General features: G+C 46.6%; 1 protein-coding gene across 1 annotated transcript in view; it reads left to right on the top strand.

Annotated features, from left to right (window-relative positions):
• Window positions 1-200: 200 nt before the first annotated feature.
• rasa3 (RAS p21 protein activator 3) overlaps window positions 201-14,011 on the top strand; it is a 164,292-nt gene continuing 150,481 nt past the window's right edge. Inside the window, exon 1 of the mRNA XM_063048342.1 lies at window positions 201-324. Within this exon, the coding sequence (XP_062904412.1) occupies window positions 270-324 (55 nt within the window). The 5' untranslated portion in view covers window positions 201-269. The remainder of the gene's footprint in view (window positions 325-14,011) is intronic.

Here is a 14,011-nt window from a genome sequence, read left to right as displayed (position 1 = left end):
GGCCGGCCTCCATGCATTATCCAATCACATCGCAATTCTGTTGCAGCGTTTAGCCATTGAGAAAGCGCTGAGCAGTAGCCCACCGATCGTTGGAGCGGGTGTCCAGCGGTGACCAATGGGAGATGGCGAGTCCGACGCTCAGCCAATGGGCGCATGGAGTGCTTATGCGGGGCGGGTCTAGCTGTTGAGCGGCCGGCGGGCGGGCGGGCAGCGGGATGTTATGAGGCGGATGGTCGCGGGGAGTTCGCTCGCTGCGGCTCGGGGGCAGCATGGCGGTGGAGGACGAGGGACTGCGGGTGCTGCAGAGCGTCAAAGTCAAGATCGGTGAGTGGGCCAGAGGGGAACTGTGAAGTGGGGCCGAGTCTGAAGACGGGGGTAGGGGGAGAAGTCTGACCCCCACCCTCACCCATCAGTCACCCTACCCATGTCTGACCCCCACCCTCACCCATCAGTCACCCTACCCATGTCTGACCCCCACCCTCACCCATCAGTACCCTACCCATGAATCTGAACCCCACCCTCACCCATCATTCACCCTACCCATGTCTGACCCCCACCCTCACCCATCATTCACCCTACCCATGTCTGACCCCCACCCTCACCCATCAGTCACCCTACCCATAAATCTGACCCCACCCTCACCCATCAGTCACCCTACCCATGAATCTGACCCCACCCTCACCCATCATTCACCCTACCCATGTCTGATCCCCACCCTCACCCATCATTCACCCTACCCATGTCTGACCCCCACCCTCACCCATCAGTCACCCTACCCATGTCTGACCCCCACCCTCACCCATCAGTACCCTACCCATGAATCTGAACCCCACCCTCACCCATCATTCACCCTACCCATGTCTGACCCCCACCCTCACCCATCATTCACCCTACCCATGTCTGACCCCCACCCTCACCCATCAGTCACCCTACCCAAGAATCTGATCCCCACCCTCACCCATCAGTCACCCTACCCATGTCTGACCCCCACCCTCACCCATCAGTCACCCTACCCATAAATCTGACCCCACCCTCACCCATCAGTCACCCTACCCATGAATCTGACCCCACCCTCACCCATCATTCACCCTACCCATGTCTGATCCCCACCCTCACCCATCATTCACCCTACCCATGTCTGACCCCCACCCTCACCCATCAGTGCCCTACCCATGAATCTGAACCCCACCCTCACCTATCATTCACCCTACCCATGTCTGACCCCCACCCTCACCCATCATTCACCCTACCCATGTCTGACCCCCACCCTCACCCATCAGTCACCCTACCCAAGAACCTGAACCCCACCCTCACCCATCAGTCACCCTACCCATGTTTGAACCCCACCCTCACCCATCATTCACCCTACCCATGAATCTGAACCCCACCCTCACCCATTATTCACCCTACTCATAACACTGACCCCCACCCTCACCCAGCAGTCACTCAACCCATAACACTGACCCCCACCCTCACCCATCAGTCACCCTACCCATGAATCTGACTCCACCCTCACCCATCAGTCACCCTACCCATAACACTGACCCCCACCCTCACCCATCAGACACCCTACCCATGAATCTGATCCCCACCCTCACCCATCAGTCACCCTACCCATGAATCTGAACCCCACCCTCACCCATCAGTCACCCTACCCATGAATCTGATCCCCACCCTCACCCATCAGTCACCCTACCCATGTCTGACCCCCACCCTCACCCATCATTCACCCTACCCATGAATCTGATTCCCACCCTCAGCCATCATTCACCCTACCCATAACACTGATCTCCACCCTCACCCATCCTTCACCCTACCCATGAATCTGATCCCCAACCTCACCTATCAGTCACCCTACCCATGTCTGACCCCCACCCTCACCCATCATTCACCCTACCCATGAATCTGATCCCCACCCTCAGCCATCATTCACCCTACCCATGAATCTGATCCCCACCCTCACCCATCCTTCACCCTACCCATGAATCTGATCCCCAGCCTCACCCATCATTCACCCTACCCATAACACTGACCCCCACCCTCACCCATCAGTCACCCTACCCATAACCCTCACTCATCCATCATTTAGCGTCACTCATGCATTAACCATCTCCACCCATTACCTTGATCCCCACTCCACCCTCACCCATCACCCATTATCCTGACCCCACCTCACTCCACCCCCACTTACCTGAGACCTTCCTCACCCATGATGCCAACACATCATCTTATCTATCACCCCAGTCCACAATTCACCTCCATTCCCACCCATAACATTGACCCATCATTCTACCTCACCACCCCCATTCATCACCATTATCATTCTCATCCATTATCCATCACTCCCCATCCATCAACCCTACCCAGCACTCATCAATGCCGCTCATCTCCCTCCTACCCTACCCATTGACCTCGCCCTTTGCTTACCCCATCATCTTCACCTCCACTTTCACCCTACCCCCACCCTATTACCCCTCCCTGTCACTCATCTCTAATCACTCACACCCTATCAGTCTGCACATCACTTCCATCTTTCACACCTGACCCTACACTCCTCCCATGATGCCCCACCCACATCGCTCTCAGCTATCACTGCTCATCTTCACTTACACTTCCATCCATCGCTCCACGCCCAACTCCCTCCAACCACATCTGCACCTATCACCCCACCAATCACACCCCCTCCATCTGTGGGATGGATGCAGAGGTTTTGGGGGATGTGAAGCAAGGTGAAGTGAGTGGACAAGACTTCAGAATCTAATGTAGGAAAGTATGAGGTCATTCACTCTGGTTAGAAATACAGGGTGTATTTTAAACGTAGATTGAGTTAAAGGTGTAGAGGTTAAGCTGTCTGAGCTGGAATCTCTTGGAGATGACCTTAACTAAACATACAGCTTTTTGTAGGGTTCAGCAGGGTAGATGTAATCTTTGATGCTTCCCCTTGCTGGAGTCCCTAGAACCAAGGATCACAACCTTGTGGCAAGGGCTTGGCCGTTCAGGACAGAGAAGAAAAGTCGGTCTCTGTGTGGTAAATCTTTGGAACTGTCCAGCCAGATGGACTATGGAGATTTGATTGTGAAGTATATTCAAATTGGAGATCAATAGTTTTTTTTTTATGTTTAAGGAGATGAAGTGATATGGGATTAGTGCAAGAAAGTGATTCAATTCTGACATTTATCTCATATCTGGTATTACCCAAATCTGCGTAATCCCCCCACCATTACCCCAACTCTCCAACACACACCCATACTCCCAACACTCACCTCCACCACCAAGTTGCCAATCCCCGCATCCATCTTTCATCCAGTCTCACCTCGACATGACAACTCCCATTTACCCTCGTCTTCTCACCGAACCAACCCACTAATACCAGTCCTCAGCCCACCATCCTGACCTGTTGACTACAGACAATCATGCGGCCTGATCCACCTCACTCACACCACAATATTCTCTTCCCAGCTCATTACCTGTCAGTCCCTCCCACCCATCATCCAAATATAAATTCACTGCCAACCACACATCCTAATGCTACACCATACCCTGCTTGAGACATCAGCTCACCCGAATACCATGAGTCCCACCGTCGTTCTCTTGCCCCAAAGATCTCTTCTCTTCCATTCTTATCCTGTGCCCTTTTTCCTTTCTACATGCGCTTTGCTCATACATCCCTTAGCTAACTTCTATAATCATATACTCCATTCTGTTTCTTCACAGTATCCATCATCTTCTGTCTCTCTCATTTCTTTATCTTTGGCCCCTCACTCCCTCCATCCCCCCCATCTGCACCGTTAGCTGACTTAAACTCTAGAACTACCTTCCTAAGCCCCTCTACCTCCCCTCCTTTAAAATGCTTCTGAAAACTCATCCCTTTGATTGAACTTGAGATCACAGCACTGGTCTTTTCCAACGTGGCTTGACTCCGTTAGCGTAGCTGTGAGTGCCTCTGGAGGTTTTGTTATTTATTTTTTTATAAATACAGTTACGTGGTCGGAGAGTCAGAGAGATCTGTCTGTACTCTTGCAGCTTTGGTGGGGCTGTCTGTATGATGAACAATGCAAGCTGCTGTTCAAAGGAGCTGACTAGTTTTTTTTAAAAAAACATAGCCGCAAGGAAGTATTTAGGAAGTGTACATTTTAGAGAGGGTTGGGAATCCATTCTCCAGGCTTGAATTGCTGTGCCTTGCTCAGCTGTGCCTCCAGTGCTGTTGTTGTGTCTGTCACTCTGCCATGTGTTTCCGAGATGTGAATGGGTACAGCTGCAGTTAACCTTGGCTTTTGCTGAATCTGACCCACGATGCCTGCACCTCCAGAGAGGAGAATTGTTCGTAACATCGGTTCCCGGAGCTTGTGGTGTAGGGGTGGGGAGTCTCAAAGGGCTGCACTGAGAGGGTGGTCTGCAATGCTGAGAGAATTTTTGAGAGCGGTACTATTGCATCAGTATTTATTTTGCAGTAAAATGGTTATGAAGGCTACTACTGGCAGGGAATATGAAATGAGAATTCCATCGTGATTCCTGTGGGGAATTGTGATCTCGCTGTGGTGGTAGCCCACACAGGCCAGTGTCACCACATTTGTTGGAATTGCTAATCATAGTTGGCCCTTGGTGAAATGCACCATTGTCTCCAGGGGGATGCACCAGGTTTCTCCTCTGCTCCACTCTCTGACTATTTAAGGGTTCTGAAGGCAAGCTTTCCAGTAACAACAAGCTTGTGAATCCATTGTATTCTTTTATTGAGTAAAATATCGGAATGCTTTGTATTTATACATGAAATATTTGCTTTTTTTTGAAAAAAAATGTCATCTTAACTGTTAAAACAATTTCCAGGTAATAATGTACTCTTTATCTTGCACTCTACACTGGAAAAACAGCCTTGTTGTTTCTTGATATTTTCATGTTGTTTTGAGTGTGAGGAAGTCGACAAATAAACATGAATACCTGCTTGAACATGGCATTTAAAACCACAACAAGAATGTGGTGAGCAATGAATAACGACTTTGTTGATTCCGAATTTCTCTCTCCTGACTTGCCGTTGCAAGTGTGCTTTGATGTTAGCCTGTTGAGTTACAAGTGTTGCCCTCTCTCCCCTGTCTTTCCTCTTGAATTTGGCTCAGGGTGTGAAGCACATTACCTGTTTCCCTGCTTCAGCTGACTCTTCTGGACAGCTGGGCAACTCTGCCACGTTCTGATGCTATTGACAAAATATAGAGCTCAACCATAACTATTGTATGCTTGATGAAATGTGTGAATGGCCAGATTCTTGGCAAATACCACACTGTTGTTGTGACCTAGCTGCTCTAAAAAGTTAATTGTTTCTTTCAGTCGTTCTGAAGGAAGATCAGCAGGTTTAGAATGAGGGGCAGATCATATTTGTTTGAGTGAGCCTATCACTTTTGTCTTTTTATTACTTTTTATTCCACTCCATAGATGCTGTCTGACCTGCTGAGTTCCCCCAGTATTTTGTATGTGTTGCTCTGGATTTCCAACACCTGCAAAATCTCTCGTGTTTACTTTAGGCTCATTCCTGGCTTCCACTGTTCCAAAAGCAACAACTTGTATTTGCATACTTGGATTGAACTGAGTTGGAGGGCTTTAGTTATGGGGAGAGATTGGATAAACTCGGTTAGCTGTCTCCGGAGGATAAGGGGTGACCTGACAGGTATGCAGAATTATTAGAAGCATAGATAGGATAGATCTAGAATCTTTTTCCTGGGCAAAAGTATCAAAAATGAGAGGGCACAAGTTTAAGATGAGAAGAAAGAGTTTTAAATGGAATCTGAGGGCTATGTTCTTCACACTGGCCAACATTTAAAAGGTGTTTGGACAAATGTTTAAAAGAGGCAAAGTATAGAACTATAAATGTCCCAATACAGGCAAGTGAGAGCACTGTAGACGGGCAAAAAGTACAGCTGGAATTGTCCTGAGATGCTTCCCAGGATTTTTATTGAGAGCAGTATATAGCAATGGGTTACCTCAGAGTTGGTCAGTGTAGTCTCTTGAAGACTGAGAGAGACAGAGCAATTCAAGGAGGGAATCCCTGAATTTAGGGGCTTGGCATCTGAAAGCAAAGCTACTATTGATATTGTGAGTAAGTTTTCCATGTTTGGGTTGTTGAGGTTCAGAGAATGCAGAGACCTCCAAGTATTCTGGGGCTGGAGAAGAACACAGTTGCAGCAGTAGGAATTTTAACATCGAAGGCACTGCTCTACTTGAGGTCAGTGAAGTTCAGATATGGTGGGGGGGGGGGTCAGATGGAGAATTGAATAGGGAGGTGTGTTGGAAAAGTAGAGTCAAGAGGAACAAAGAATTTGAGCAGTTAATGGGCTAGGAAAGGGTGGGAATGAGTGGCTGAGATTCATCCCCAATCATATGACACCCAAGGCAAACCACTTGGTTCAGCCTTCAAGTCTCTGACTTCCATTCCCCAGACGTGAAGTACTCTCCTTCCCAGTCAGTCTTCCTCCATTGCCCGAATGCCCCTGGAGAAATGAAGTCTGATATTGTGAGTTTACTGCTGGAGTTTGAATTGTCACTGAACACCTTTAATTAAAATAACCACTAGCGTCCAAGGGAGGGAGCTCAGATTGATGTTGCTGATGTGATTAGAATTTCAGGATTTGATTTGATCATTGAATACAGTAATCCTAAGTTAAAATTTATCTTTTATAAAATTTGGGGTTTCCCTACAGACCTTGTAGAACTATTAGACCAACAGTAATAGGTACACAGTAAGTATTGTAGGGTGCAGGCACTTGACCCCAGGGTGCATGCAAGTGTATGTTACAGAAGGCTCCTGCCACCTCTCTGCATTTCACCTAACCACAGGCCCTTTCTCTCTGTGTTTAGTCAACTTCCTCTTAAATATTTCTCTGCCATTCACCACAGTCCACTCCCAGAGTGACTTCCTCATTCTTACTGTTCTTTTGGTATTGAAATTTCCTGTGAAATCAATTTTGCATTCCTTGGTGACCATCTAATATGGCTTGTAGTTTTTAAATTCTTCCATGCAGGTGGAAGTATCTCTTCCACACTTAACCAGTGAAAACAAATCATGTCGGAGCCTGTACTCAATGGATTTTAGGAGAATGGTGGGGGTGGATGCTGTGGAGGAAATCTCATGAAACCTATTGAATATTGAAAGGCTTAAATTGAGTGGATGTGGAGAGGATGTTTCCAGTAGTGGGAGGGTCTAGGACCAGACGACACAGCCTCAGAATACATGTCCTCTGGTCCTAGACCCTCCCACTAATAGAAACATCCTCTCCACATCCACTCAATTTAAGCCTTTACAATAGATGTCCATCCCTTTGGCTACAGAAGTTTCTCCTCAACTCTGTTCCAGAGGGTGGGTAATCTGTGGAACTCATCACACAGACATCTGTGGAGGTCAAGTCACAGGGTATATTTAAAGTGGAGGCTGGTAGCTTTTTGATTAGTAAGGGCATCAATGGTTATGGAGAGAAGGCAAGAGAATAGGGTTGAGAGGGATAATAAATCAGCCATTATCGGATGGTGGAGCAGATTCGATGGGCTGAATGGGCTAATTAAACATCTATGTCTCATGATCTTCTAATTTTCAAGGCCTTTATTAGATATCCCCCCACACCACCACCACCTTCTTGAGTATGGAATATATCCGTTCAGTCCTTGCTGACTGTCATTGTAAGGGATTCTGCACTACTGGACATGTTTTCTTATAAACACAAAACAAGCCTCTGCCTACTCTCTCAGGATGTACAGATCAAATGGGAATATATTGATGAGCTGGAGAGTTCTGTGAACAGCTTTCAACCTCATCCTAAAGGGGGCTGGCTGTCTTATCATCACTTTGCTGTCGGGAACTCTCTCTGAGAAAATTGGCCATCATGTTTCCTACATAGAACAGTGTTGATACTTCAAGAATGTCTCCAGCAGTAAAGTGGTTTGGGAACTTCTGAGGTTGTGGAGGATACTTCAACAATTCAAGAATTTGTATGTGCATGGCATGCAAATAACTAAAGGATATTTGTTCATTGTAATCCCAAGTGTAGTAAGACACTCTGTTGTGGAATTGAACTGTAACCTCTCTTTGCACTTTCGATCTGTTGCTTACATCTCCTGATATTGACATGTACTTGAAAGGAAACCCATTGTGGTTAAAGAGATCTTTATGAAACACCCAATACATCCGGTTATAACATCTTCTTTTTAATTACACACACAGAGACACGCACACACACTCGCATACTGTGGTCTAATTGGTGAGGGGGCAGAAAAGAGAGAAGGAAACATTGTGCTGTGAGAGCTTTGGTATTTACCTAAGAGGGCAAAAATGGATCTGTGTTTAATATCTGATTCCAAATGTGGCCTCTTCCACTGCCTCCATTGCATCTTGCAGGTAATTTTCCTTGGCAGAATGTGGCCTCTGTTATTTAGAGGTACACGCAGCAGTCAGTTAAGGCCTCATCCATGGAAATGATGCAATGACCAATTAGGAGTAACACAATGTTGGAGGAACTCAGCAGGTCAGGCAGCATCTATGGGGAGGAATAAACAGCCAACGTTTGGGCTGAGACCATTTAAAAGGGAAGAGGTAGAAGCCAGAATAAGAAGATGCAGAGAGGGGAAGGGGAGGTGATGGGTGAGAAAAGGTAAAGGACTGAAGAAGGAATCTGATAGGAGAGGAGAGTGGACCATGGGAGAAAGGGAGGTAGAGGGGCACCAGGGGAGGTGATGGGCAGGTGAGGGGAAGAGGTAAGAGGCAAGCCAAGGTAGTAAATTGAAGAAGAGGGAAGGGGGGAAAAAATCACTGGAAGTTAGAAAAATTGATGTTCATGCCATCAGATTGGAGGCTTACCAGATGAAAATGAGATGTTGCTCCTCCAACCTGAGAGTGGCCTCATCGTGATAGTAGAGAAAGCCATGGACTGGCATGTCAGAATGGGAATGTGGAATAACCAATTAATCTGTTTTAGTGATGCTTGAAGGATATGACTTGGGACACCAGGGAGAATTTCCTGCTTGTCTTTGAGTAGTACAATGCAATGTTGTATCTTTAACTTGGGAAGCACGGGAGTCTTCAGTTTAATGTTTCATCCAATTTGGGCATCATCCCTGACTGTGCAACACCCACCTCATTACCACACCTGGAAGTGTCAGTCTGAATATCAGGCTAAAGGCTTCCAAGACTGTACTATGTCCCAAATGGACAACATCAATTTTAGATGGACATCAATGCACACAATGGGGGCATTCTGATGAAACCTTTAGATAGGGCTTTGTGGGAGGGAAGGGTTAGATTGACCTTAGAGTGGGTTAAGAGGATTGGCACAACATCATGGGCCAAGTGGCCTGTACTGTGTTGTTCTGTGCGACGCTCAATGTCAGAGCTGTGAAGTTGATGTCAGGGCATTTGCAGAGAACTGAAATCAATAGGAAAATGTTGGAAGTGTCCAGCAGAACAGGCACAGAGATAAACAGTATTACAGATAAATAGGCTGACAGCAGAGCTGTCATGAAGTTGTAAACTCTGGCTTTATTTTCATAAATGTACTTTTATACAACAGATGGTTGCCATTTGACCCATCTGTCTCACATCTGAGTGATACCATCAGTCCCATTTCCCAATTACTTCCCACGAACTCCTTTTTCGCTTGTTTACCACCTCCTCCCCAATTTAACCACCACTCAGGAGTAATTTATGGTTATCAACAAACTTACCAGTACGTCTTTGGGATGGGAGAAGAGACTGGAGCAGTGCCTCAAAAAGGCAGCATCCATCATTAAACACCCCCGTCACCCGTCACCCATCACCCAGGACAAGCCCTCCTCTCATCGTTACCATTAGGAAGAAGGAGATCCAGAAGCCTGATGGCACACACTCAGTGATTCAGGAACCACTTCTTCCCCTCTGCCATCCGATTTCTGAATGGACATTGAACCCATGAACATTACCTCATACTTTTTATTTATTTTTTCACTTCTTATTTAATTTAACTATTTTATATAGTAATTCAAAGTTTCTTTTTCATTTTATCATTTATTACATTGTACTGCTGCTGCGAAGTTAACAAATTTCATGACATATGCTGGTGATATTAAACCTGGTTCTGGTTCTGGAGCACCCAGGGGAACCCAGATGGTCACACAGAGGATCCAACCTGGGTCACTGAGTCTGAGTCAGCTGCATTACCACTGCCCTGGCAGGTACTGTTCCTCCGGCGCACATTGGACAACCTTGAGGAACAGGCCACAATGGGGTAGGGAATTAAAGTGACAGGCTGCGGGAGACTTGGATCACCCCTCTCTACTCACTGAACAAAGCTTCTCTGTAAAGCAGCCTCCCAGTTTTGTATTTGTTTTTTTTTATAGAGGAGGCCACATCCCGAGCATCAAATCACATACACTCGGGGCACCTTTACCACGTGGAATGCAGAAGTAGGCCCTCCCTATCGGGTGGGGGGGATGGGACAGTAGTGTAACAGTTTGCAGCACCAGTAAACCACATTCAGTTCCTGCTGCGGTCTGTAAGGAGTTTGCATCTTCTCCCCATGACCATGTGGGTTTCCTCTGGATGCACTGCTTTCCTCCCACATTCCAAAATCGTACGGGGCAGTGGGTTAATCGGTCACTTGGGTGTAACTGGGATGCACAGGCTCGTTGGCCCAGGAGGACTTGTTATTGTGCTGTATCTCTAAATTTAAAAGAAAATGAAAAGGATCTCTTTGCATTGAAGGCAGTTCAGGAAGGTTCACTGGAGTGGTTCTTGGGGCAAAGAATTTTGTTAAGTATAGAGCTGGTCTTATTAACATTTAGCAGAATTATATAAAATGTAACAAAAGTGTGCAAAATTCCACAGAGGATTGACAAGGAGGATGCTGAGGCAATGGTTTCCAAGTTGGGAAAATCTAGATTTGGAAGACTTTGTTTAGGAATGAGACAACATCGGAGTTTTTCCTCAGAGAGTCAAGAATCTTTGCCCAGAGATGTGTATAGGCTTAGACACTAAACATGAAACCCAGGATTGTGGATACAACCAGGGTTCTAGGACAAGCTAGAAAACCTGCATTCCAGAACTAGATAGGTCTCTAGACAGGGTTCTGTTGTGTCCAGTGCTGCTGATGCAGCCTCCTCTACGGTGAGACCCGCCATAAATTGGGGGGACACATCGTTGAGCATCTCCGTTCTGTCTGCCACAAATGGGAATTCCCAGTGGCCAGTTACTTCAATTCTGATTCCCATTCCTGTTCTGACATGTTGGTCCATGGCCTTCTCTTGTGCCAATATGAGGCCACTCTCAGGGTGAAGGAGCAACACCTTGTATTCTGTCTGGGTAGCCTCCAGCCTGATGGCATGAATATCGATTTTTCCTTCCAGTAAACAAATTCCACCCCCCCTTCTCTATTCCCCACTCGAATCTTTTACCTCTTCTCACCGACCTATTACTTCCCCCGGGTGCTGTCCTTCTTCCCTCTCTCCTATGGTCCACTCTCCCCTCCTATCAGATTCCTTCCTCTCCTACTCCTTCTCCTCCCCCCACCTTTTTATTCTGGCACCTTCCCCCTTCCTTCTCAATCCTGAAGAAGAGTCTTGGTCTGAAACATCTGAAAAATAGTTATCCCCTCAACTGCAATCACTTAGTTTGTGTCCATAGAGGAACTTCTTTACAATTTAAATTATTTTCTTTTAAACCTTCTTAGGATGTGCACATTGCTTAAGAGGTCAGTCAGTTGCCTATCATTAGCTTGAGTGGTCCTGGTAAGAATATAACAGAGTGTATCATTTACAAACTGCCCTGCCAATACTCACCCAGGTGACTCCGACAATACTTCCGCTGCCAAGGAGGAGAGCAGGAGGTTCACCGCCTGTATGTTCCCTTCCAATTCACAAATCATCCTGACTCGTAAAGGTACACAATCCTGGAACTTCCTCCCCAATAGCTCCTTCACCAGACATGGTTCAAGGTGCTGCACACTATCTCTTTCTCAGGGATAACTATTAATGGGCAGTAGCTACTGGCCTTGCCACTGAAACCCAAGTCCTGCAAGTCCAATACATGGCAGGAAAGTGGAGCTGAGGCCAAGATCAGATGAACTATGACCTTACTAAGTGTAGGGGCAGGTTCAAAGGATTGTGTCGCTGACTCAGACGCTTGTTATATTCTTACCAGGACCACTCAGGCTAATGATAGACAACTGGCCGATCTTTTAATCTGTGTGCACCTCCTAAGAAGGTTTAGAAGAAAATAATTTAAATTGTAAAGAAATTCTTCCGTAGACACAAACTTCCGGGAATATTAGGGATTTTGAGTTGGCAGCTTGCAGACCAGGGTCTTGAGAAATGTACAAGCAGGGTGAAATACTGCTTCCACTTCACTGCCACAGAGGTCATTTGCAACAGTTTTGACTGGGAGGGAGTGTTTCGTGTTAAATTATTTTTGGCATGGTAATAAGTGGCAGAGGTTTAGTTCAGTGAGTGAGAGGATCATTAGCCTAACCTCCTCACCAGCAGTTAGAAGTAACTTTCACATTTGTTTTGTATCGTACTGTGTAGGATTTTCAGATCTTTAGTTTGCCAGTCTTGTTACAGGCTGGGTGATATGGTACATCTGGAATCTTAGTAAAATTCTTTTCCTTAATCATCATTTCCTGTGGAGCTGCAATGTTGCTTTTGATAAAAGACCTTTCCAGTGTGTTTGCGCTCTCCTCCTTTCTCCTTCTTTGCTCCTTGCGCCCACTCCCTTCTCTCCTTTCGCCCACTGCTTCTCTTCCCCACCCCACTTCCCCTCCCCTTGTCTCCTCCACACCTCCACTCACTTCTCCGGACTACCTCCCCTCCTCTCCCCCACTCTACCCATTTTTCTTCCACTTCCTTGATTTCCTGCACTCAGTTCCCTTTGGCTACTTCTACCTCTATTTCTGCCCTCCTGCCCCACCCATTCCACTTTGCTGTTACTTTCCTTCATGACCTGGGATTGTGTCTTTTTTTTGGGTGGGGGAGGTGGGAGGGGGAGTTACTGCCCTGCACATAAGAGCTGCTTTTAATTTGGAACTGGTACCCTGCCAGGGGGAGGTTGGTGATAATAGACTGCAGTGGGAGGGAGGCGAGTGAACACTGGCCTATTGATGCATTCTGTGCTGAGCACTCTACAAGGTTTCTTGTTTACTTGCAGGGCACTTGGTGACCCACAAAAAGTGTCAGTAGAACAGAATGGTGGGGAAGTACAGCCTCTTGCTGTGATGTATTTAGCAGAGACTGTGGAACATTGAAATGCAACCCTGGGAGTCTGTGACTGCACCAGTTGACCGTGGAATTCCTTTGGGGTTTGGATAAAGGATACTGGGTTGACACAGATTCCCCGCACAGTATTAGAGGGTGTAAGCAAATCAACTAGTTCCTGAAATGTCCTTCCAAAGATTTTGGCTGTAACCTCACAAAATGATCTCATTCGGTTTGACCAAGCAGCAGATAGTGTCAGCTCTGGTTCCACAAGCTTGTGGTGCCATTCAATGAGGTCACGGCACCGCTTCATCCTCGATGTTTAAAGGAAAAGCTGCGGTGCTTATTCTGGGAGCTTGCTTTGTGCAAATTGACCGCTGTGTTTCCTACAATAACTTCAACCGTAATTCACTTGGTTAAAAGGTGCTCTTGGCTGGCCCAAGGCCATAAAAGACACCATATAAGTACGTCTTTGTTTTAATGCAGAATAAATATGCAAATTGAAACTGCTTCCTTGAATTAAATCCATGACTGTGGATTAGTTAGTCAGAATTTGAGGTTTGAGAAGATTTGTTGACTCCTTCCTGCTGCTATTTCTTCTGTTTGTCTTGGTTTAAGTGTACAGACTTCCATATCCAGCCTGACAATACTTCATGATGTCCTGCTTGCTGTAAGCTTCACATCCAGTGTTCCAAGTTCTGTGTACTCTGTGTACATCAACACTGTCCACACCAGTGCTTCTACTGTGTCATGCTTTTATTTCCTTTTGCCACTGTCATTTTCCGCTGTTGCCGAGCCTGCTTTGTCTTTTCCCACA

Source organism: Mobula hypostoma, chromosome 5 (genome assembly GCF_963921235.1).
Source record: "Mobula hypostoma chromosome 5, sMobHyp1.1, whole genome shotgun sequence".
NCBI classification, from domain to species: domain Eukaryota; kingdom Metazoa; phylum Chordata; class Chondrichthyes; order Myliobatiformes; family Myliobatidae; genus Mobula; species Mobula hypostoma.
Note: the sequence above shows the minus strand (reverse complement) of the source record. Positions and strands in the feature narration are given on the sequence as shown.